Here is a 21734-nt window from a genome sequence, read left to right on the forward strand (position 1 = left end):
CGGGTAGTCAACCGCATCAGTCCTCCGGACTCCCCAAGCCCCGTTTCCGCGAGGCGGCCCCCTTCCCGGCCTCAGGTTTCAGCGTACAGGGAAAAAAAACAAACCCAGACATTAACTCTGCCGAGGCTAGGACTGTCAATCAATAACCACCTCAGGCCACGCCCACTTTTGTTGACTCAGCACTCATCTCAGGTCGACTGGGCGGGGCCGGATCCGTCACTGGCTTCCCCCACTTTCCCGGGACTCTCCGCGGCGGAGGCGTGGCTACAGTCTGAGAGGCGGGACTTCCTGTCCAACTGGGGATGACACGAAGTCCGGAAGTCAGCTCGCAGTCCGGCTCTTATGGTGTGGTCAGGCCTCTAGTTGCTAGATTTCTGCCTCGGTCGCGCTTTATTTCCCGCCTGGCGATGGCGACCTACACCTGCAACACCTGCCGGGCGGTGCTGGAAGACGCGGAGGCGCAGCGGGTCCACTACAAGACGGACTGGCACCGCTACAACCTGAGGCGCAAAGTGGCCGGCATGGCCCCCGTCAGCCTCGAGGGCTTCCAGGAGCGGGTGCGGGCACAGCGGGCCCTGGCGGAGCCGGAGAGCAAGGGCGCGGCCACCTACTGCACCGTCTGCAGTAAGAAGTTTGCTTCCTTCAAGGCCTACGAAAACCACCTCAGGTCCCGGCGGCACGTGGAGCTCGAGAAGCAGGCGGTGAGTCGGAAAGTGGCGCTCATGAACGAGAAGAACTTGGAGAAAGGGCTGGGCGTGGACAGTGTGGACAAGGATGCGGTGAACGCGGCCATCCAGCAGGTCATCAAGGCTCAGCCGTCCACGTCTCCCAAGAAGGCGGCGCCAGCTCCCGAGGCGGAGCCCGGGTGTCCCGTGGCCGCCGGGGGACGTGGGACTCAGCCGCGAGACCCGGGCGAGAAACCTCCCCGGCTGCGGTGGTTTGAACGGCAGGCGAAGAAGTTGGCGAAACAGCAGGGGGAGGAAGAGAGTGAAGAAGACCTAGATGGGGACGGTGAGGACCGGCCTGGGGGGCGGGGCGAGGGAGGGGTTGGTCCTCAGGTTTTCAGTTTATCCTTGAGGTTGGAGCGGGGAGGTGTCAGTTTTTAAGTGAAGATGATGAGTGAAGGTGGTTTCCATGCTTTCTGAACTGACCGGTGTGGCCAGCATCCTTACAGGGCATTTTATCAGTTCAGTCAGTCAGTTGTCAGTTCAGTCGTTCAGTCGTGTCCGACTCTCTGCGACCCCATGGACTGCAGCACGCCAGGCCTCCCTGTCCATCACCAACTCCTGGAGTCTACTCAAACTCATGTCCATCGCATCCGTGATGCATCCAGCCGTCTCATCCTCTGTCGTCCCCTCACTGTTGTATTAAATAGATTCAGATACTGAAACCATCAGATGGGCGGAGGGTAATATTAGTAAATATTTGTAGAATGAATAGATCCTTTCTCTGTTTATTGAATGGGGAGATTTTTAACATATGCAGGGGGTACACATTACCCTCCACACCTTCTGCTGTAGAATGTGTTATTTCTATTGGGTATCTAGTTATGATGGCTTTGCACTTAACTTAGTTTGGTAAAACTGCACTGAGAAGTTCAGAATCAGCTAACTAACCTGAAAGGGGAGGTTTGAGCCTTCAACCTAGCTTCCTTGACTTGGTGAGTTTTTTTTTTCCCCTTTCTTCCCCTATGGCGTCTCGCATCCCACTAGCACTGATTGAAAGTGTTCATATATACCTAGAAAAGGAGCCAAAGCCCCCTTCAAGGGGTTTACTGTGCCCTGAACAAGGAAGACTAAGGCATTCCTTAGCCATGCAGACTGGTGAGTGGTAAATGAATGGCTAACACTGACATCTACTGATTTTGTTTTTGAAATCTCTGGCTTGAAGACTGGGAGGATATTGATTCTGATGAGGACTTGGAATGTGAGGATGCTGAAGCTACGGAGGAGGAGGAGGAGCAGGATGCAGAGGAGGAAGAGGCAGGAGGAAGCACCCCCCTTGGTGCCATCCCCATAACGGACTGCTTGTTTTGTGCACATCACTCAAGCTCCCTCACGAAAAATGTGGCTCATATGACCAAAGTCCACAGCTTCTTTATTCCTGATGTAGAATATCTTTCAGATCTTAAGGGACTGATTAAATATTTGGGTGAGTATAATGTTCTTTTCTTTTTTAATGATGAAACCCTGCATTACTGGGGGGCATTGACTTTGTGTTTCTCACCAGTCTTGGATTGAATGACCTGCTGATTTTGTGAAAATAAAAAACTTGGTGCCTGTTTTTTGAATTGTGATGAGATAGATGATGAGATATAATCTGGCTCCAAAAAGCTGCTTTCATGTCTTTTTCTCAACTTTTTTTCCAGGAGAGAAAGTTGGTGTTGGGAAGATTTGCTTGTGGTGCAACGAGAGAGGGAAGTCCTTCTACTCCACGGAGGCGGTACAGGCGCACATGAGTGACCGGAGTCACTGTAAGCTCTTCACAGATGGGGACGCTCTTTTGGAATTTGCGGACTTCTATGATTTTAGGTCAGTCTGGTTTGTAACATAGAGCGGAGCAAACTCATCACATTTGCACTGGCTTCACCTGTGCCCCTCCCTGGTAACTGTCTGGCTCTGTCGGATATCCTATTCTTAATACCTCTTAGAACACTTTTGTAAGGTGGTTATTTCCTGTCATTTTGTAAATGAGAAACTGAGTATCACAGAGTTAAACACACATATCTGACAAAGAGACGATCTCGGGCCCAAACTGTTAAGTTTGTCTGGTTTGAAAACTTGTTTTTGTTTGTTGTGGTGTCAATGGTCCGAAGTTCAGTTTTGCCTGAGTGGTTGGTTCTTAGTGTCAGTGTGCCTATGACCTAGCACAAGTGTGCTTTGCAAGCAGGTGTGTGTCATGACCATGCCAGGAGTGCAGAGTCCACCTGATACAGGTGTTCAGAAATGCCCTGGTCTTTTAAGTTGTCCTTTTGCATTTTCCTTCTGATTTCTCATTTCTCACTTGTCCTGACAGTTTTTCATTATAGCCACTTTGGTGGCTGTGTAGGGGTAAAAGTGGTGGCTGTGTAGGGATATCCATTGTGGTTTTGATGTGCATTTCCCTGATGAGAACTAATGCAGTTGAGAACCTTTTACTGTATGTTAACTGGGTATCTTAACCACTTGGATATATCTTGTGAAGTGTCCGATCTGGTGTTTTGTCCATTCCTGTCAACTTATCTGCCTTACTGTTAACATTTTAGTGTGAGTTTCTCCAATTATTTTCCTTGTGTATTTGTGAAAGACAGAGATTCTTCTAGAACTACAGTGTCTTAATTTGCTAGTTTCTAGATGTACTCATGTCACTCTTTGGGGTAATTAATTAAATTAAAAATTTAAAAATCCGGTTCTTCAGTTGCACCACCCAGATTTCAAGACTTGTGCTTAAAAGCAGATGTGTTTTGAAAGTAGCCACCATACTGGACACGCAGACTGAAGATCTGTATCATCACAGAGTTCTCCTGGACTGCGCTGTTCTAGAACTTGTTTCTGTAAGGATTTAAATTGAGAGCTGCATCTCCCACTGTATAGTCTCCTCCTCTTCCCCTGTTTGCCAGCCTTCCTTGAGAGAAACAACACAGGTGAAAGAGTTGTTGTAGGTTATTTGCTCACTGTTTTTAAGAACAATTTTAGGTTCTCAGCAAAATTGGACAGAAGGTATAGCAGTTTCTTATGTACTCCGTACTCCACAAGTGCATAGCCTCTCTCATTATCAGCCTCCCCCAGTGGCACATATGTTGCATTTGATGAACCAAGTTGACCCACCAGTTATCACTCAAAGTCCATAGTTTAGTGTGCACTCTTGGTGTTGTCTACTCTGTGAGTGTGGACAGATGTCCATATAGTGACATGTATCCACCATTAGAGTAGTTTCATTTGCTTACAGATCCTCTGTGTTCTGCCTGTTCATCATTCTCCTTCACCTGACCCCTAGAAAACAGTGATACTTAATGTCTCCATATTTTTGCCTTTTCCAGGATATTGTATGGTTAGAATCATACAGTATGTAGCCTTTTCAGGCTTCTTTCACAGTAACATACTTTTAAGGTTCTTCCGTGTCTTTTCATGGCCTGCTAGCTCTTTTTTTTTTTTTTTTGGTGTAATCCAAAACTATTCCCTTGCATGGATGTACCACAGTTTGTTTATCTAGTCGCCTATTGAAGTCCATGTTGGTTTCTTCCAGGTTGTAGGAATTTGGATAAATCTTCTGTAATCCACTTACAGGTGTTCGTATAGACAGAAGTTTTTGACTCCTTAGGGTAAATCCAAGCAGCAGGCTGGGTCTTATGGTAAAAGTATGTTTGATTTTGCAAGAAGTGGCCAGCTCTTCCAAAGTGGCTGTGCCCTCCTGTATCCCTGCTGGCAACGAAGGATTCCTACTCCCCAGACCCTCCCTAGCATTAGATGTTCCGGGTCTGGGCCATTCTGATAGGTGTATAGTGGTATCTCTGTTTTAATTTCCATTTTTCTGATGACATATGCTGTGGGGCATGTTTTTTATATGCTTATTTGCCATGTGTTTCTTCTTAGGAGTCTGTTGAGGTCTTTGGCCCATTTTTGGCCAAATGGGTTATTTTCTTACTGTTGAATTTTAAGAGTTCTTTTTACATTTGGATAACAGTCCTTTATCAGTTGTGTCTTCTGTCAATACTTTTTCCAAGTCTTCGTCTTGTGTTTTAATTCTCTTGATACTGTTTTTCACAGAGCAGAAGTTTTTAATTTGAATGAAGTTTAGCTGATCAGTTCTTTCTTTCATGAACTGTGCATTTTGTGTCATGCCTAAAAAGTCATCCTCAAACCCTAAGTCATCCAGGTTTTCTCCTATATTATCTTCTAGGATTTTTTATAGTTTTGTATTTTACATTTAGGTCTGGGATCCAATTTGAGTTCATAGGCTATTTGCTTACTTTACTAAAGAGAAAATGCTGCTGCTGCTGCTGCTGCTGCTGCGTCGCTTTAGTCATGTCCGACTCTGTGTGACCCCATAGATGGCAGCCCACCAGGCTCCCCCATCCCTGGGATTCTCCAGACAAGAACCCCGGAGTGGGTTGCCATTTCCTTCTCCAATGCATGAAAGTGAAAAGTGAAAGTGAAGTCGCTCAGTCGTGTCTGACTCCTAGCGACCCCATGGACTGCAGCCTACCAGGCTCCTCCGTCCATGGGATTTTCCAGGCAAGAGTACTGGAGTGGGGTGCCATCGCCTTCTCCGAAAGAGAAAATGCTAGCAAATTGTTTCCTCTCCAGAAGCTTTCAGTGTAGTCCCTGTAGACGTTAACCCCCGCCCGCCACCCCTTTAGTGATCTAGTAGGTTGGCAGTATGTTAATAAGATTTGGGGTCTTGGTCTGTGTGTTAATGGCATCCCATGGTTCCAGGAGTAGCTACCCAGATCACAAAGAAGGCGAGGACCATGATGAGACTGAGGAGCTGCCCTCAGAAAAGACCCTGGATTATGACGATGAAACTATGGAGCTGATTCTCCCTTCTGGTAAGTGCATTTGTCCGGAATACGTAGCTTCACGCCATTGAGATTATTGGAGAAGCATGTTCCCATCACTTCCCTTCCACGCTGTGGGGAGAGAACCTACAACTTCAAGTGTGTGTTTATGTTCCTGTGGACAAGGTCAACTCTGAAGCGAGCCCCATAGCTCTGATTTAGCTGTTTTGTTTAAGTTGCATCAGTGTTTTCCTCACTTTGTTGTGATTTATAATGCTTTAATCGGCCATTTCCTTTCTTTTCAATACATAAACCTTTTGTGTTCTATTTATTATCTAGCTTTTTGGCCCCTCTGGATTTTTCTTGTTAAGCTTGACTTTGCCCTTACTCCTTGAATTAATTCCTGTTTCCATGGTTGTTCAGACTGTGTGTGTTAGTCTGGCATGGTTGGATATGATTGACAGCACCTAGGCTTCCTGTTCATATTCTGGGTGCAGGGAAAGACTTGGAGTTTGAATTCTGCCTTCTCCTTTGGGGAACAGGATTCATAATGGTAGAATTTTGTCCCAGATATTCAAAGAAGAAGGAAAGCTATGACTATGAGAAGTGTGAAATATTATTTATAGTGTTATGCTTAGCTGATAGGAATGGGAGCAGCTAGAGAATATACATTTTAGAAGGACAGGGAATGGAATGATAAGATAATAAGGTTCTAATAATATATTTACTGAGAAGTTAGCATATTCAGGCAGATACATTATTTTCTCTTTAGATCAAGTCTGAGTTAGATTCTGTTGTCCGTATTTGATATAAGCCACCTGAAGCTTAGACAGGATGAGTAATTTGCCTAAGATCATGGACCTCGTCAGTGAAGAGCCCATTCCACCTTTCCTCCACTGCCTGGGAGACGTGCTGTAATGGGGGGGCAGCAGGGGCAGTCATGCTGCCAGTGGATACATGTCTGCCATGAAGGAACCACCTTGTGCTGTTTGCTCTCCACATGGGATGTTGCTGTTTAGGTACAGACAGCCCTGCTTAACCTGGAATAATAACCTTCTAAGGTGAAGGGCAGCTTTATACAGTGACAGTTGGAGGAAAGTGCCGGCAGAACCAGTCTTGAGGATATAACTCCTCTACAGTGATAAGAAAGCTATAATGCAGCAGAATATTGTGGCCCGTGCAACACACAGTAGCAAAACAGGCGTAAGTGTATCACAAGGGACCTAATCTCCTCTTCCCCTGGTGAAAATACTAATGCAGAACCTCAGAAATAAGTTTGATAACTTCTTTTTCAAAAACTGTCTGTTGGGCCCTTATTTTATTAGGTTCCCCTTCCTTGCATGCTAAGTTGCTTTAGTCATGTCCAACTCTTTGCGACCCTGTGGAAACCCACCAGGGTTTTTTACCACTAGTTCCACCTGGGAGACTAAGATCACAGTAGACTTTGAGAAAGTGAATGAGCTAGTCCCTGCCAGCAGTGTCTGACTGTAGCAGGATCACGGGACGTGGGCTTCGTTTTGCAGCCACTTTAGCACTTTTCATGACAAAAGTCTGTTCAACAGTGAGCATATCCTTTTTAAGATATATAGACTATTTTAAGAGAAATTTTCACCTGGACTTAAAATTTCAGAAGCTTAAAGACTCCTTAGCTATCTAGACAACACATTGCCCAGAGTGATCCAGGCTCCTCAGGTTCGCCAAAGCCAAAACTGGGTGTCTTCTCAGGATCCTTTACTCCTCTCCTAAATCCAGATGGTAACTAATTGCAGTTCCTAATTAGTTAGGAATTTGGCTTTTGAGTATTTTTTCTTTTTTTTTCCTCCTTATCCATTTGTGTTACCATGAAAGCTTCCTCTCTGGCCTTCTCCAGTGTGATTTCCACTTGGCCACCAGAACATTCTTTCTGAAACAAACTCCATTCTTTTTATTTTCTTTTCCCTCTGGAATTCCCAGGGGAAGCCCTGGCCTTCAGGGTCACTTTGTCACCCAGTGTCTTTGTGTGCTTCCTTTTCCTGCCCACGTGAAGTTTCCCTCCTCTAGGCCTTTGTACATGCGCTGCCTGTCTTCCTCTGAGCCTCAAGTTGGGTTCCTTGCTCCAAGCGGCTGAGCTGAGCTCCTGCCCTGGGTGAGGAGAGTCTCCTCTGCTCCCGGGACACTCGCACGGCCCTCACGACGGGTCTCTTCTTGGCACTTGTTGACTCGCTTGCCTTCTGTCCCTGTTACTGTGACGACCAAACTGGCTTCTTTCATCTCAGCGCAGTGCCTCAGACACACGGGAGCCACGTAAACGTCTGTTGACTGAGTGACTGGAAAGTTGGAGGTGACTTAAAAGCAAGGTGACTTCCCTGGGTCTGCCACAGGGCAGGTAAAGAGAGCTGAAGGAGCCATCCTGGGCTCCAGTGTGGCCTCAGGGACCACGCATCATATTTGCCTACAGCCCCAGGTGGCAGATTGCTCTGCTTGTTCTTCACACAATCAAAGAAGAAAGGGCCATGAGATTAACTTGTCGGTCCAGTTTCTTGGGTTTTATTTATTTTTAAAGATGTTTCTTATGTGGACATTTTTTTTTTTTTAAGAAATCTTTATTGAATTTGTTACAACATTGCTGCTGTTTTATGGTTTGGCTCTGGGGCAAGTGGTATCTTAGCTCCTAACTGGGGATCGAACCCACACCCGCTGCATTGGAAGGCAAAGTCTTAACCGCTGGACTTCCAGAGGAGTCCTATTCTTGCATTTTTAAAACATGAACTTCCTTACTGACAGCTGCCTGTCCACATACCGAGTCATGCTGTTTTAAAGTGTCGGATGCTCTTGAGGGAGACTTGGCGGTAGTGAGTGACCCTTGTGGTCCTTGAGTACTGGGCAGTTCTGTACCATTATACAGCCTCAGGAGAGACCTAACCGACTGCCAGGTACTGCCCCAACCTGGGGTGACTAGGCTCTGCACATCTCTTCCTGTGCGTACATTTTCCTGGGGAAAGGCCATAATGGCATCAAGTAACCTGTGTGGCTACACAGATTTTTTTGACCACGTGGATAAGTGTATTCCTTTCACCCCCCAGGGAGAGTCTGTATGTAGTGTCTAAAAAGCGTGTGTGACCTGGAGCCAGAAAAGGAACTATCTACATACACATCATTCATTGCCTTCCTGGGTCTTCTTTGCAGATGACTGACTTCTGAAACCTTATAATAGAATTCATTTAAATAGTAATAGTACATGGCTTTCTTAGTGAACCAGAAACTAGCAGTATTCTGAAATTTTTTCCAGCTCTACAGTTAAACGTATACTTTTACTATCTCATGTTAAAAACCAGTCATCCTCTGGTCAGTCAGTCTTCGTTTTAATGAGATATGACAGTTTATTGTCCATTGGTTTTCTCCCTCAATACTGCTTTGGGTTTTTTTAATGAACCAAGGAAATAGGAACTCTCAAATAAACACCATTTAGACGTGTGGTGGTATTATGGCAGTATATTCAATCACCTGGTTATTTCTTTGAACAAATTCACCATTCTCAAACCTCTTGATTATGCTCAGTTATATATGTATGACTGGGTCAGTGTGGACGTTAGCATGAAGCTGATTTCTAGGATTCTAATGTGGAGAGCATAGTGATATTTAATCAACTACCCTTAGTAGAGTTTGCATAAAACTGGTTTCAAAAGTAGCAAGTAGTTGGGATTCCTTGATTGTAGTTGCTTCAGGTCAAGTTCAGGTCAGTCGCTCAGTCATGTCTGACTCTTTGGGACCCCATGACTGTAGCACACCAGGCCTCCCTGTCCATCACCAAATCTCGGAGCTTGCTTAAACTCATGTCCATTGAGTTGGTGATGCCGTACAACCATCTCATCCTCTGTCATCCCCTTCTCCTGCCTTCAGTATTTCCCAGCATCAGGGTCTTTTCTAAGGAATCAGTTCTTTGCATCAGTTGGCCAAAGTGTTGGAGTTTCAGCTTCAGCATCAGTCTTTCCAGTGAATATTCAGGACTGATCTCCTTTAGGATGGACTGGTTGGATCTCCTTGCAGTCCAAGGGACTCTCAAGAGTTTTCAACACCACAGTTCAAAAGCATCAATTCTTTGGTGCTCAGCTTTCTTTATAGTCCAACTCTTACATCTCCATACATGACTGCTGGAAAAACCATAGCTTTGACTAGATGGACTTTTGTTGGCAAAGGAATATCTCTGCTTTTTAGTATGCTGTCTAGGTTTGTCATAGCTTTTTTCCAAAGAAGCAAGCATCTTTTAATTTTATGGCTGCAGTCACCATCTGCAGTGATTTTGGAGCCCAAGAAGATAAAAGTCTGTCACTGTTTCCACTGTTTCCCCATCTATTTGCCATGAAGTGATGAGACCAGATGCTGTGATCTTGATGGTCTCAGAGGCAGTGACATAGAGCTCCAGTAGAGGGTGCTGTGAGCATTTGTATCCAAGACTGGTCGGCTCTTCAGTTCCTGTGGAGCAGGTTGGTGTGAGGACACCTCCAGTTAGTTGCTGACTAGCCAGAAGAATCTGCCACTGGATCCACAAGAGATACATAATCAATCTTAGGGAAATTACTCTTAGAGATACTTTGTCACTGTCTAATGTCAAATGTTAGGCTATTTGTTAAGTAGGAGTAGACAGTCTTTTTCATTTTAATTGAAGTATAGTTGATGTATGCTGTTGTGTGAGTTTCTGGTGTATAGCAAAATGATTCTACATTTTACATAAATATGTGTATATGTGTTCTTTTTCATTATAGTTTATTACAGGATATTGAATATAGTTTGCTGTGCTGTGTAGTAGGACATTGTTGTTTATCTGTTTTATACATAGTAGTTTATATCTGCTACTGCAGTTACAAAGCCCTAATTTCTCCTTCCCTGACCCCCTTTCCTCTTCGGGAACCATAAGCTTGTTTTCTGTGTCCGTGAGTCTGCTCTGTTTTATTAAGTTCACTTGTATCATGTTTTAGATCAGGAGTGGACAGTCTTGTAGGCAGTTATTACTGTGGCAGAAGATAGATGGACAGGTGGTAGCTTCAGCCTGACTCAGACACTTCCCATCTGTTACTTGTGGACAGGCGCACTGTGTTCCGGTGCGAAGCTGAGCTGTTCTCAGCGCCTGTGCTAGGTGCTTACTGCCAGGCGCTCCTGTCATTGCCACAGGACAAGGGTGGCTCTAAGCAGCGCTTGCAGTTCTCCTGCCAGGTGTCAGGAACCTTGGCACTGATTCATGAACCGTCTTCAAACACGTCTTAAAATGCAGCCTTCAAGATTACATATTTCTAAGTGCTGCTTACAAATGTAAATAAATCAGTTTAGTAAGTGCTGATGAGCAGCATTATCATTTAATGATTCTGAGGAAGTCATTGTTGCAAACCCAGAGCATCCTGAGCTACATTATACGTAGAAAGTCGTCATCAGCACTGCTGGGCTTTCCTACTGGAGCTTCCGTGTAAGTGTGAGCCTTCTCCATCGCTGTCTCACTTGTTTCTGGTGGTCTGGGAGCTTTGTTAATTCTTCCCCCGCCAGAACAATCGGGTCCAGGGAGACATCTTTCATCCATGCTATTATCCAGAGACCACAGCATCATGGAATAGAAAATTTCTCTTTTTGTTGTCTCCTAAGTCTGGTCACAAATCAATCACCTAGAAGTAATCACTTATTCATACCTGTGTAGGGAGCAAAATGTTGCACAGGTAGCTTGTCAAGTACCGGGAGTTCACACAGAATAACCTGATACAGTTTTTTCTAGTAGGTTAAAAATCTAGATTCTAAAAGCAAATATAGCCATCTATAATAGTTATAGTATTCTGTTCATGGTCTTTCTACCCAAAAAACTGTCAACATTTAGAAAACAGTAGGTCGGGGTTTCTCCACTTCAGCACTGTGGACCTTTTGGGCCAGATAATTCTTCGTTGAGGGGCTGTCCTACGCATTGTATGGTGTTTAGCCAAATCCCTGGCCTCGACCCACTAGTTGTCAGGAGCTTCCCTCTACCTGTGACAACCAGCAGTGACTCCAGTCACTGCCATGTGTCCCCCCCTGTTTGAGAAGCACCGCATTAGGGAATGTTAGCAAAGGGAAAGTGGATTGGCTTTTCTTCTAAACCCAGACTGTGGCTTGTAGAACTAAACATCAGGCCAGTATTGGTGCTTAATCTTTTTAAAGAAAGTTAAAATTCCTTGTCTCCTAGGATCCTGTTATCTGTATTAGTAGGGACGGCCATGTGAATTTCTGTGGAGACATATTGTAAGTACGGATGCTGCATTTTTCACTTGACAGTGACTTGTCATTATCTCTGTTTTGCAATCTCTACTGTTTTTTTTTCTCCTTTAGCCATAGACTTAATTGGTTGAATATTTGCAGCTATTATTCTATGAAAAACTGAAGTTGCTCAGTTGTGTCCGACTCTCTGCGATCCCATGGACTGTAGCCTACCAGGCTCCTCAGTCCATGGAATTTTTCTATACACAAGTTTTAATTTCTTATAAAACTCTTTATTCCATGTTGCTAGGTCACTTCACTCTCTGTTTTATGCCACATTTCCATCAAGAAGTATTTCCCCAGATCACAGTCTGCCTGGTTGTGTGTTGTTGTTGTTTAGCTGCCAAGTTGTGTGCGACTCTTTGCAATGCCATGGACTGCTCTGTCCCTGAGACTTCCCAGGCAAGAGTACTGGAGTGAGTTGCTATTTCCTTCTCCAGGGTTTTGTTTTTTTTTTAATATTTATTTACTCATTGATTTGGCTACACCAGGTCTTAGTTGCAAACTCGGGATCTTTAGTTGTGGCGTGTGAACTCTTAGCTGCAGCACGTGGGATCTAGATCCCTGCCCAGGGATCAAACCTGGGCCCTCTTCTTTGGGAGCACAGAGTCTTAGCCACTGGACCACCAGGGATGTACCTCAGTGTCTCTGCTCGGGTTTGCCTTCTTTCCCTCATTGGTTAACATACAGCTTCATCTTTCTTCAGCTGGTAAAACAGTGTTTTTTTTCTGGCACATGCGTTTTTCCAGCTAGATTAACATGAAAAGTGATTTGGAAAGCCCTTGCTTTATAACTCTGCTTTGAAAAATGATCCAACTCCGTGCTTCAGTACTGTTCTTTTGAAAACCAGGTGCCAGGGTGGGTCATCGCTCCTTGATGAGATACTACAAGCAGCGGTTTGGCTTGTCGAGAGCTGTGGCGGTTGCTAAGAATCAGAAGGCTGTGGGCCGGGTCCTGCAGCAGTACAGAGCCCTGGGATGGACTGGCAGCACAGGTACGCCCGTGGGGCCCTCCTGGGCCAGCCCAGGAACTTGGGTTACACAAAGGGGCTCGCGCGATGTGGTTCTCTTCACTCTCTCCTTATGGGTCCTCTCTGGGGGAAACTTAGCTTCTTGGCCTGTGACCACTTGAGACATATATGGTGATAAACCCAAAGCTCCGTGACTTAAAAATTTCATATTCCTCAGCACAGTAGCTTTTTAAAACTGCCTGTAAACCATTAACTTTTTTAGGAGGTATAATTGCAAAAGTAATTGCTTAGTAATCATCAAAGGTTGAAATTCTGGAGGTTATACAGAGGACTTAAATAATGTCCTTGAGGCAACATAGTTTGAGCTGTGGAGTCAAACATGACTTACCTGATATTCTTATACGTTCTTATACAAAGAGTCTGAGTAATTTAATTAATCGAGGCCTCTGTTTCTCACTGATAAAATGGAGGTGGTATTAATAATATCTTCTTACAGAGTCGTGCGGGTTGGATGTCATAAAGCATGTGTGACATAGTACATGCACATAATAAGGGCCAGCTATCGTCCTTCATTTTGAAATTGTTCTTTAGAAAGCTTAGTAAGGCTCAGAGGGCTAGAGCATGCGACTGAAATTGTTCAGCTTTGAAATATCATCAGTATGAAATTATTTAAATCTATTCTGATATCTGCTGAGTGCAGCTCGTTATGCTTGGATCTTCAAGGAGAACGTCAGTCCACTGAAGTCAGGAGTGGGGAGAGGTGCTTTCCGATGGCCTGGAAGGCGCCGAAACCGAAATCCATCATCAAGGCCTCTGTGTTTATATATGCACGTGGATTCCCTTGCTGAGACCCCCTGGGAGCTGTGAGGCCACTTAAATTAGTGGACAGACTTCCTCTTAGTCTTGTCAGGAATTCTTGTCTGACTTGGTTTATAGTCTGCCTTTCTCTGTGCCTTTGGTCAGTGGTCTTCACCTTTTGGGCTTCTAGACCTTTTCAGATGATGGAAACTGAAGAGGCATGTATATAGAGAGCAGTCCTGGTGCACAGTGGCAGGCGCACGGAACCCCCCAGGGCTCGTTGGATAGAGGCATCAGATAACAACTCCTGTTTAAATATTAGAGCCCGCTTAACCGAAACCAGCTTTGATTCTCTGCCAAGTTGGGTTTTCTCTGATCGTAGCTCACTGTCCTTTGCTTCATTCTCACCCCCTTCCCAAGGAGCAGCTCTGGTGCGCCAGCGGGACATGCAGTATGTCCAGAGGATGAAGTCGAAGTGGATGCTGAAGATGGGGATGAAGAACAACGCCACCCGGCAGATGCACTTCCGGCCCCAGGTGCTGTTCTGATTGGCCAGGGGCTGGGACGATGGCCCTCCCGCTGCCACTTCCCCTGTACTTCCTCTGTCCTGACCTGATAATAAAAGCCAGGATCAAATTGGCTCTCCCGTGTCGTTTTTTGACAGGGTTGAGGGGTCATCTTTTTATCCAGTGAGTACTGTCTCTGCTGGACTCAGGCCCTGCCCTGCTCCTGAGAGGTGCTGTGTAGTGTCAGCTTGGAGCTGATTTAGGGCTGTCAGAGTAGCGTGGGGGACTCAGGAGTGACATGTCTGCTCTGAGCCTGGCTTAACGTTCAGAGGAACACCTTGCTGTGTCCTGGAGCCGCGATCCGCATTAGGTGCTTTGAAGCTTCTGGGGGAGCAGAGTGGAGTGTCCGTCATTGGAATGTACTGTGGCTCCCAAGATGGCGACGATCTCTGGGCACTTTCATTAAATTCAAGCGAAGTAAAAAAGCATGTCAATGGCTGGCTGTAAAAGTTCTTTTTACTTTATTATTTATTTTTGGCGGTATCAGGTCGTAGTTGCAACGTGCAGGATCCTCACTGTGTCATGAGGGGTCTCGTGTTGCCACGCACGGGCTCTGGAGCTCTCAAACTTCCATAGTTGTGGTGCACGGGCTGAGCTGCCCTACAACATGTGGGATCTTAGTTCCCCAAGCAGGGATCGAACCCGAGTCCCCTGCACTGCAAGGTGGATTCCCAACCACTGGATCACGAGGGAAGAAGTCCCTCTTTATTTCTAACTGTGAGCCAGTGCTCCCTTTAGAGTAGGAGGAAAATAAATGTAAAATGTTGAGTTTTCATTTTAGAAACAAAAGCGGTCTCAGGGTTCAATCTCTGAAGAGATGCTCAGTATAGGTAGTTTAGGGAAAAGGCCATGGTCTGTTGGAAATGAAAGTAAACGTGAAGTTCAAATCCACTGAGCTACCTTTCTGACTTTGGAAAGTGACTTGATCTTTAAAATCTGTACAGTGAGGTGTTTATTACCTCCCAGGTGGTTGTGTGATGAATTAAATCAGCAGTGGACCCATCAGTCACTCAGTCCCCAGCACAGACTAAGTGCTTCAAGTTCTCCGGGGTGGAGCAGGGACCCCGCTGAGTAAGGCGGTGTCTGGTCAGTGCAGTGGTCTCCCTGAGGAGTGGGTTCCGAGATGCCCAGAGAGCATACTTACATTTACCGTACATTCACCAGCCCTTGATTGCTATGGAGATGCTTATTTTCCTTTAAATCTTGGATGCAGAATTGAATTAATTTTATTTCTTTACTACAGGGCTCACTATCCAACAGTGGAGGGCTCCCTGGTTTTTTATTCCACCCTGTTTTCTAACATTCTTGTCACACAACAATCCTCCATCCTGCTGTGTTTGACATCTTTGAATCTATGTCCTGGGAAATGAGATACTGCTTGGCATGGGGTATGTTTTTAATTTATACTTAATGTGGCCTTCCCAGGTGGCACAGTGGTAAAGAATCCACCTTCGATACAGGAGACACAAGAAACGCAGGTTTGACTCCTGGGTCCGGAATTTACCCTGGAGTAGGAAATGGCAACCCACACCAGTATTCTAACCTAGAGAATCCCACGGACAGAGGAGCCTCGTGGGGTTCAGTCCCTGGAGTCACAGAGTCGGTACATGACATTGTGCTGTATAGCTCTTGTCAGTTTTGTTTCTCTTTCGATATTTTTTTCACTCAGCCTCATAAGCTTAATTCATCATGTAATTGCTGGGAGGCACCATACTGTGTCCCGCATGCAAAACTTCCCTGCCCTTGCAGCTGACACCTCCTGTCTACCCTCTGGTCCCACATCAGCCCTGCACTGTTGGTGTGCCTCTTTTGTATAGGTGCCCTTTTAATTTTGAGACCTTTTTACCTCTTGAGTGTTGATGAGGACAGTTTGAAATATTTCATTGATTTATTATTGATTTATTATTGATTTATTATCTCCTCCCAGGCTCCAAAGACCGGTTCTGACTTAAGTTTGTGAAGGGATCCACTACACCACTACCTACATCATGTTAATAACTTTTAAAACTTCAGTTTATGTGCAAATTTTCTGGAGTAAACTTCTGCTTGGGAATGAAGGCAAAGAAGATTTGAACAACTCGTGGTTAAATAAAGAACATGAGAAATGAGCTGGTTTGGGAGGGGGCACTTCTTTGTGGTTCAGGAAACTGAGGACATGTCTGGTAATGAAATTCCCCTGTAATTCTCTCCTTTGATGTGTCTGTCTCTGGGTGCACTGTGCCCCAGTCTGTCTTGTGTAGTTGGGCTTCCTGGGCTTCCTGGCCCATTGCCACACAGCAGTTTGCCATTAGTTCTCCCCGCTTCAGTCCTTTCAAGGCCACATGTTCTTTACCTGGTGTCTTAAGCCAGTCACACTGGAGAAGAGGCAGAACCTGTCAGACTACCAGCTTAGAGTCTAAGGCAAAGCTGCCATCCTTAGCCTCACACTCTTATCATTCTGAATTTGACTACTTACAATGTATTGTTGACATACTGCTTCCCTTTCTCCAATTATTTGTTCACATTTTAAAAAATATTTATCCAAAGTAACTCCAAAGTATATTTTTACTAAATCCAAATTTTTTACTTCATTCTCATCAAGCTTCCTAATAGCGACTATAAGATAGTTGTCTAAACCGACAGCAGATACGAATGTAATCTTAATAGCGGTTCTGCATCAGGACTGAGTTAGCGCTGGCTGCTGCAGCTGACTGACCGTGACTTGGGTGGACTCTTTCATCCTGGGAGTAACCCCAGGATCAGCTGGTCCTTGAAAGTGGATCTGTCTGACTTTGGTGGAGATAACAAGACCGGGATCCAAAGTGAGAGACTGTAATCTCGTCCCGTCTCCATGAATTTTACCCAAGTCCCATGCAGCTCTGCTGACGGGTTGGACTGCTCGTCTAGTGATGGCACCATGGGCTCTTCCTGCTTTGTGGACACTGCGTTTGTGTTTTATGGAGTGTACCCTGTACAAAGTGTAAAGAAACATTTTCTGTTTCTCCACTGTGAGGTGTAGGTAACATTTCTATTTCACACGTGAGGAAATAGATTTAGGGAAGTTTAATAGCTTTGGTAAGCAGACAACAAAAGGAAGCCAGAGATTTCTGGGCCAGTGTTCTTATTTATATATTTATTTGACTGCACCGGTTCTTAGCTGTGGCATGTGGGATTTTTATTGCAGCATGCGGGATCTGGTTACCTGTCCTGTGTGCTGTGCTTAGTCGCTCAGTCATGTCCAATTCTTTGTGACCCCACAGACTGTAGCCCGACAGGCTCCTCTGTTCATGGGAATCTCCGGGCAAGAATACTAGAGTGGGTTGGATGCCCTCCTCCAGGGGATCTTCCCTACCCAGGAATTGAACCCAGGTCTCCCTCATTGCAGGAGAATTCTTTACCATCTGAGCCACCTGATTACCTGACCAGGGATCGAACCCAGGTCCCCTGCATTAGGAGCGTGGAGTCTTAGCCACTGGACCACCAGGGAGGCCCCTGTCCAGTGTTCTTAATGTAGCATGTTCATAAACAATTTTTAGCAGCTGCTTATGCTGAAGTTTACACTTAGTAGGGCTGTAAACATCTATTCAGGTCCCTTTGATTTACAGCAGGTGTGAAAGAATCTTGTTCTAAATCTAGAAACTTGAAATTTAACATGTATGTTAATGTTACCTACATGATGCGCACAGAGTTAACATAAATGTCACCACATAAAAGAAGATATCATTTTTTCTTACCTGGAATGTGAACGAATTTGGCCTTCAACCAATTTTGGGTCACTTGTGGACTCTTCATTGCTGTCCTCAGATATTTCAAAACTCTATAGGATTCCATTGGCCATGATTAATTCGGAGCTCACAGTTATTCATTTGTAGAAGACCAGGTAATTGCTGTGCTTCCAACTCAACAGGCAGACATTCTTGCAAGGGAATGGCTTGCAGTCCTAGAGATACTTTAAAAGTGCACTGAAGAGTGAAGTGAAGTGAAGTGGCTCAGTCGTGTCCGACTCTGTGACCCCGTGGACTGTAGCCCTCCAGGCTCCTCCATCCATGGGATTCTCCAGGCAAGAATACTGGAGAGGATTGCCATTTCCTTCTCCAGGGGATCTTCCCGACCCAGGGATCGAACCCAGGTCTCCCACATTGCAGGCAGACGTTTTAACCTCCGAGCCACCAGGCCCTGAAGAGTACCTGTCATTTAATTAGAGTCATTTCTAGCTGGTAAGTGAATTATTTATGCCACTGAAATTGATGGAGATTAGGAAGATTTGATTAGCTTGTTAAATGCTGCAAACATGTCCATGTAGGGATAATAATTTCTTGATTATTTGTGGGGCAGACTGTTCTGTAGATGTGTTCTTCCTTCCTGGGCACTGAGCTTCCCAGCCAGACTATATTTTTCAGCTTCCCTTGTGGCAAGCTGCGGTCACGTGACTAAATTAAGGCCAGTGGCTGTGAGTGGAGGTTTGATTCAGTCTAAGTACAGATCATCTCTGACTTGGAGACAAACAGCATTTTCACACTCTGACTCTTTTTTTTCCCTCTGCCCACCTGGAGGTGAGCTGTGGGCACTCTCATCTGTGCAGGTGAGGATGACACCCCAGAAGACAGCAGAGCGATCGTGCGGAAGAATCCAGGGTCTCTAAATGACATCCTGGAGTGGAGCTGCCTTGCTGACCCTACGTGGCTGGACTGTTATGTGAGATATAGTGAAGCCACTGTGTGGTAGAGTTTCTGTTACAGTTGCCTCGCTGATAACCTAACAGAGTAAAACCCCACGGTAATGCTAATGGGACCTGGCACAAGGCAACAGTATGTGGGATGCAATTGACAGTTGCTGGGTTCCTCTGTTTCTTCTTGCCCTTGTTCTCAGACTGAGGTGGGCTAGATTGTTCTGTTATGCAGGATTGGGGGACAGTGAGGAGAAACATGATATGATCTTATGGGACTTGCTCAGGTCAATGTGTCCAATATGTCACTTTTTAAAATTCTTTTAAGAGAGTGTGTGTGTGTTAGTCACTCATTCGTGTCCAACTCTTTGCATCCCCATGGGCTGTAGCCCGCCAGGCTCCTCTGTCCATGGGATTCTCCAGGTAAGAATATTGGAGTGGGTTGCCATTCCCTTCTCCAGGAGATCTTCCTGACCCAGGGATCCAGCCCAGATCTCCCCTGGAGCCACCAGGGAAGCCCTTTTAGAGACAGTAGAGACTGAAATGAGTATTTTTCTATAAACCTTGTTTGGCAACCTTAGAACATGCCTATGGATTCTTTGACCCTGCTCCTATGGAGAGGTAGGGTCTGCCTCCCCTGCCTCTGACACTGGGCTGGCCTTCGATGACTTGCTCATAACCAGTAAAATGTGGCGGGCGTGATGCTGCCAATTCCACGGATAATCACATAAAGCATTCTGGCTCCCACCTTGCTTTCTTGGCCCCTGACCACGGAAGAATTCTGACCCCCACCTCCCTCGAGATCAGGCTGTACAAAAGCCCAGGTGATGTGGAGAGGTCACTGTAGGGGTTCTGGTTGATGGTCCCAGCTGGGGTTCCACTCAGCGGCCAACACCAACTGCCAGCATCCAAGGTCAGCGTCTTGCATATCACACCCAGTCAAACCTTCAAGGGACTGCAGCGTCCCCTGACATCTGACCATAACCTTATGACAAATCCCACCCCAAAACTGCCCAAATGAGATTTCCCCAAATTCCTGACTCATAGAGGCTGTGAGAATTTGGAAGACAGAAAGTTGTTTTACACCATTGGGTTTACACGACAACAGTGATCAGCACACTTGACTGTTGTACCATCACATGTCTCGCCCAGTTGGCATTTTGGTTTCCACTTGTCAACTTTAGGTGCAGTTTTTCTGTCAATATGGCTTTAAGAGCAAGGCCTTTACATACGTTATTTTTTAACTTGATTTTTGCAATGTTCTTATCAAGTAGATGCAATTATTATTCCCATTGTACGGCTCAGGAATCTCAGGCATAGCGGCCAGAGTCTTGCTGTTCTTCATCACTGTGCTTTTTATTAGCTGTGCTGCTTGAGTCATGGAATTTGAAGCTTTGGTGACACTCTAAACAGAATCTGATCAATTCTCACCACTCACCTCTTCCCTCCCATCTGGGTTACATACAAGAACCCGGGTGCTCTGGGTGGTGACACATGACTTCTCTGTGGTATACGTCAGTAATTGACAGCATGGGAAAACCAGTATCTCCACGCTGGGCTCGATACTCACTACACGACTCAGCAAAATCAAACTTTTTTTCAACTCTTTCAAACAACCTTTTATTATAAACTATTTCCTGAGAAAACCTGATGCATTTCTTTGGAGGAAAAGAATACTCATTTAGCATAGACCTGCTAGATGTGTTCTTCCAGTTGATTGTTGAAAAATAACTCTGGTAAGAGAAAATTAACTTTCCTTACGATGATGAATAGCTATGTAAACATATTATTTGCTAGCATCTGCCTGGTAGGCTGCCGTCTATCGGGTCGCACAGAGTCGGACACGACTGAAGCGGCTTAGCAGCAGCAGCAAAAATATTAAAAGCACTAAACTACACTAAAACATCAGGCCTGTTTGTTAAGGAAATCTGCAATTTTGATTTTATTGAATAAGACCTCTAAATCCAAGGAGTTCATTATTATGTTAACTCCATGATATTCCATTATTAATGACCATGTTTGATATTCCATCAGCAAATACCATCTCCACCTGGAGTAATGTGTCTCATATATGTTGCCCTGACCAAGAGCATCCATTTTCTAAACCCAGCATCTGCAAATGTGGAGAATAAGACTCTATAGAAACAAGGGATTTTAGTGTTTGTGAAGAGATTTGCTTTCTTCTTAGGACTGGTGATGCGAATATGAAACTGACAGCAAATGGGAACTACTCTGACATTTATGCTTGAAGCATGAGTCCCCTTCCAAGATGTCTTTCTGGTTTCTGATTCAATGAAGGAAGTCTATGTGGATAATGTGATAGTGTCTTCTTTTGATTGATCTTGAAGCATGGGGGAGTTTTTCACGATATAAACAAGAATATATAATATGTAAACATTCATAACAATGAAACAGAGCGTATTATGTGCCAGATAGTGCTGCGTGTACTTTTAGAAGTGTTAGACCATCATGTTCTCACAACAAGTACGGGAGGTAGGTAATATCCCCAACTATCCAAGTGGGGAAACTGAGTCACTGACATCCCTTTGTTGTTATTTAGTTGCTAAGTCGTGTCCAACTCTTTGCAACCTCATGAACTGTGGCACGCCAGGTTTCCTTGTCATGTAAAAATGTAGCATCATGGTATTAAAATGTCCCCTCCTGGACCATGTCAAAATGCAGCAAATGTTTGCTAAAAGGAAGGGAGCAGAAATACTAACTTTTTAAACTACTGATGTTTATTTCAGTAGATATTGCCTCTGCAGTGAGGTGGGAGGACTTGATATTTCTCCTTTTATTTTCCTCCCTCCCTCCCTTCCTCTTTCTTTCTTCTAATTTTACCCTTCAAAAGTGGATTTCAGTGTTTCTCTTGGAGAGTAAACCACTGATTCTTCATTGCCTTCATTACCTAGAATTCTTTCAGAAACAGCAGTTACAATCACAGCATTTAGTTGAGCCCAGGGCTTCTCCCAAGATCCGTATTAACTAGTGTATGACAGTAAACCTGGGCTCATGGATGCCTATCTGGTT

At 45.0% G+C, this 21734-nt stretch overlaps 1 protein-coding gene across 1 annotated transcript; it reads left to right on the forward strand.

Moving 5' to 3' along the window:
- On the forward strand, positions 220-14132 carry ZNF622 (zinc finger protein 622). Its single transcript, XM_018065587.1, has 6 exons — positions 220-1011; positions 1891-2151; positions 2369-2531; positions 5415-5527; positions 12576-12719; positions 13914-14132. The coding sequence occupies exons 1-6, from the start codon at positions 303-305 to the stop codon at positions 14039-14041; spliced, it is 1518 nt and encodes a 505-aa protein (XP_017921076.1). The 5' UTR covers positions 220-302; the 3' UTR covers positions 14042-14132.

Source organism: Capra hircus, chromosome 20 (assembly GCF_001704415.2).
Source record: "Capra hircus breed San Clemente chromosome 20, ASM170441v1, whole genome shotgun sequence".
NCBI lineage: Eukaryota > Metazoa > Chordata > Mammalia > Artiodactyla > Bovidae > Capra > Capra hircus.

Excerpts from the sequence above, each read along its gene's own strand:
- ZNF622 (XM_018065587.1), top strand. The coding sequence starts at position 303 with ATGACACGAAGTCCGGAAGTCAGCTCGCAGTCCGGCTCTTATGGTGTG. Across the intron at positions 1,012-1,890 it reads AGAAGACCTAGATGGGGACG|ACTGGGAGGATATTGATTCT; the intron begins GTGAGGACCGGC and ends TCTGGCTTGAAG. Across the intron at positions 5,528-12,575 it reads GGAGCTGATTCTCCCTTCTG|GTGCCAGGGTGGGTCATCGC; the intron begins GTAAGTGCATTT and ends TTTGAAAACCAG.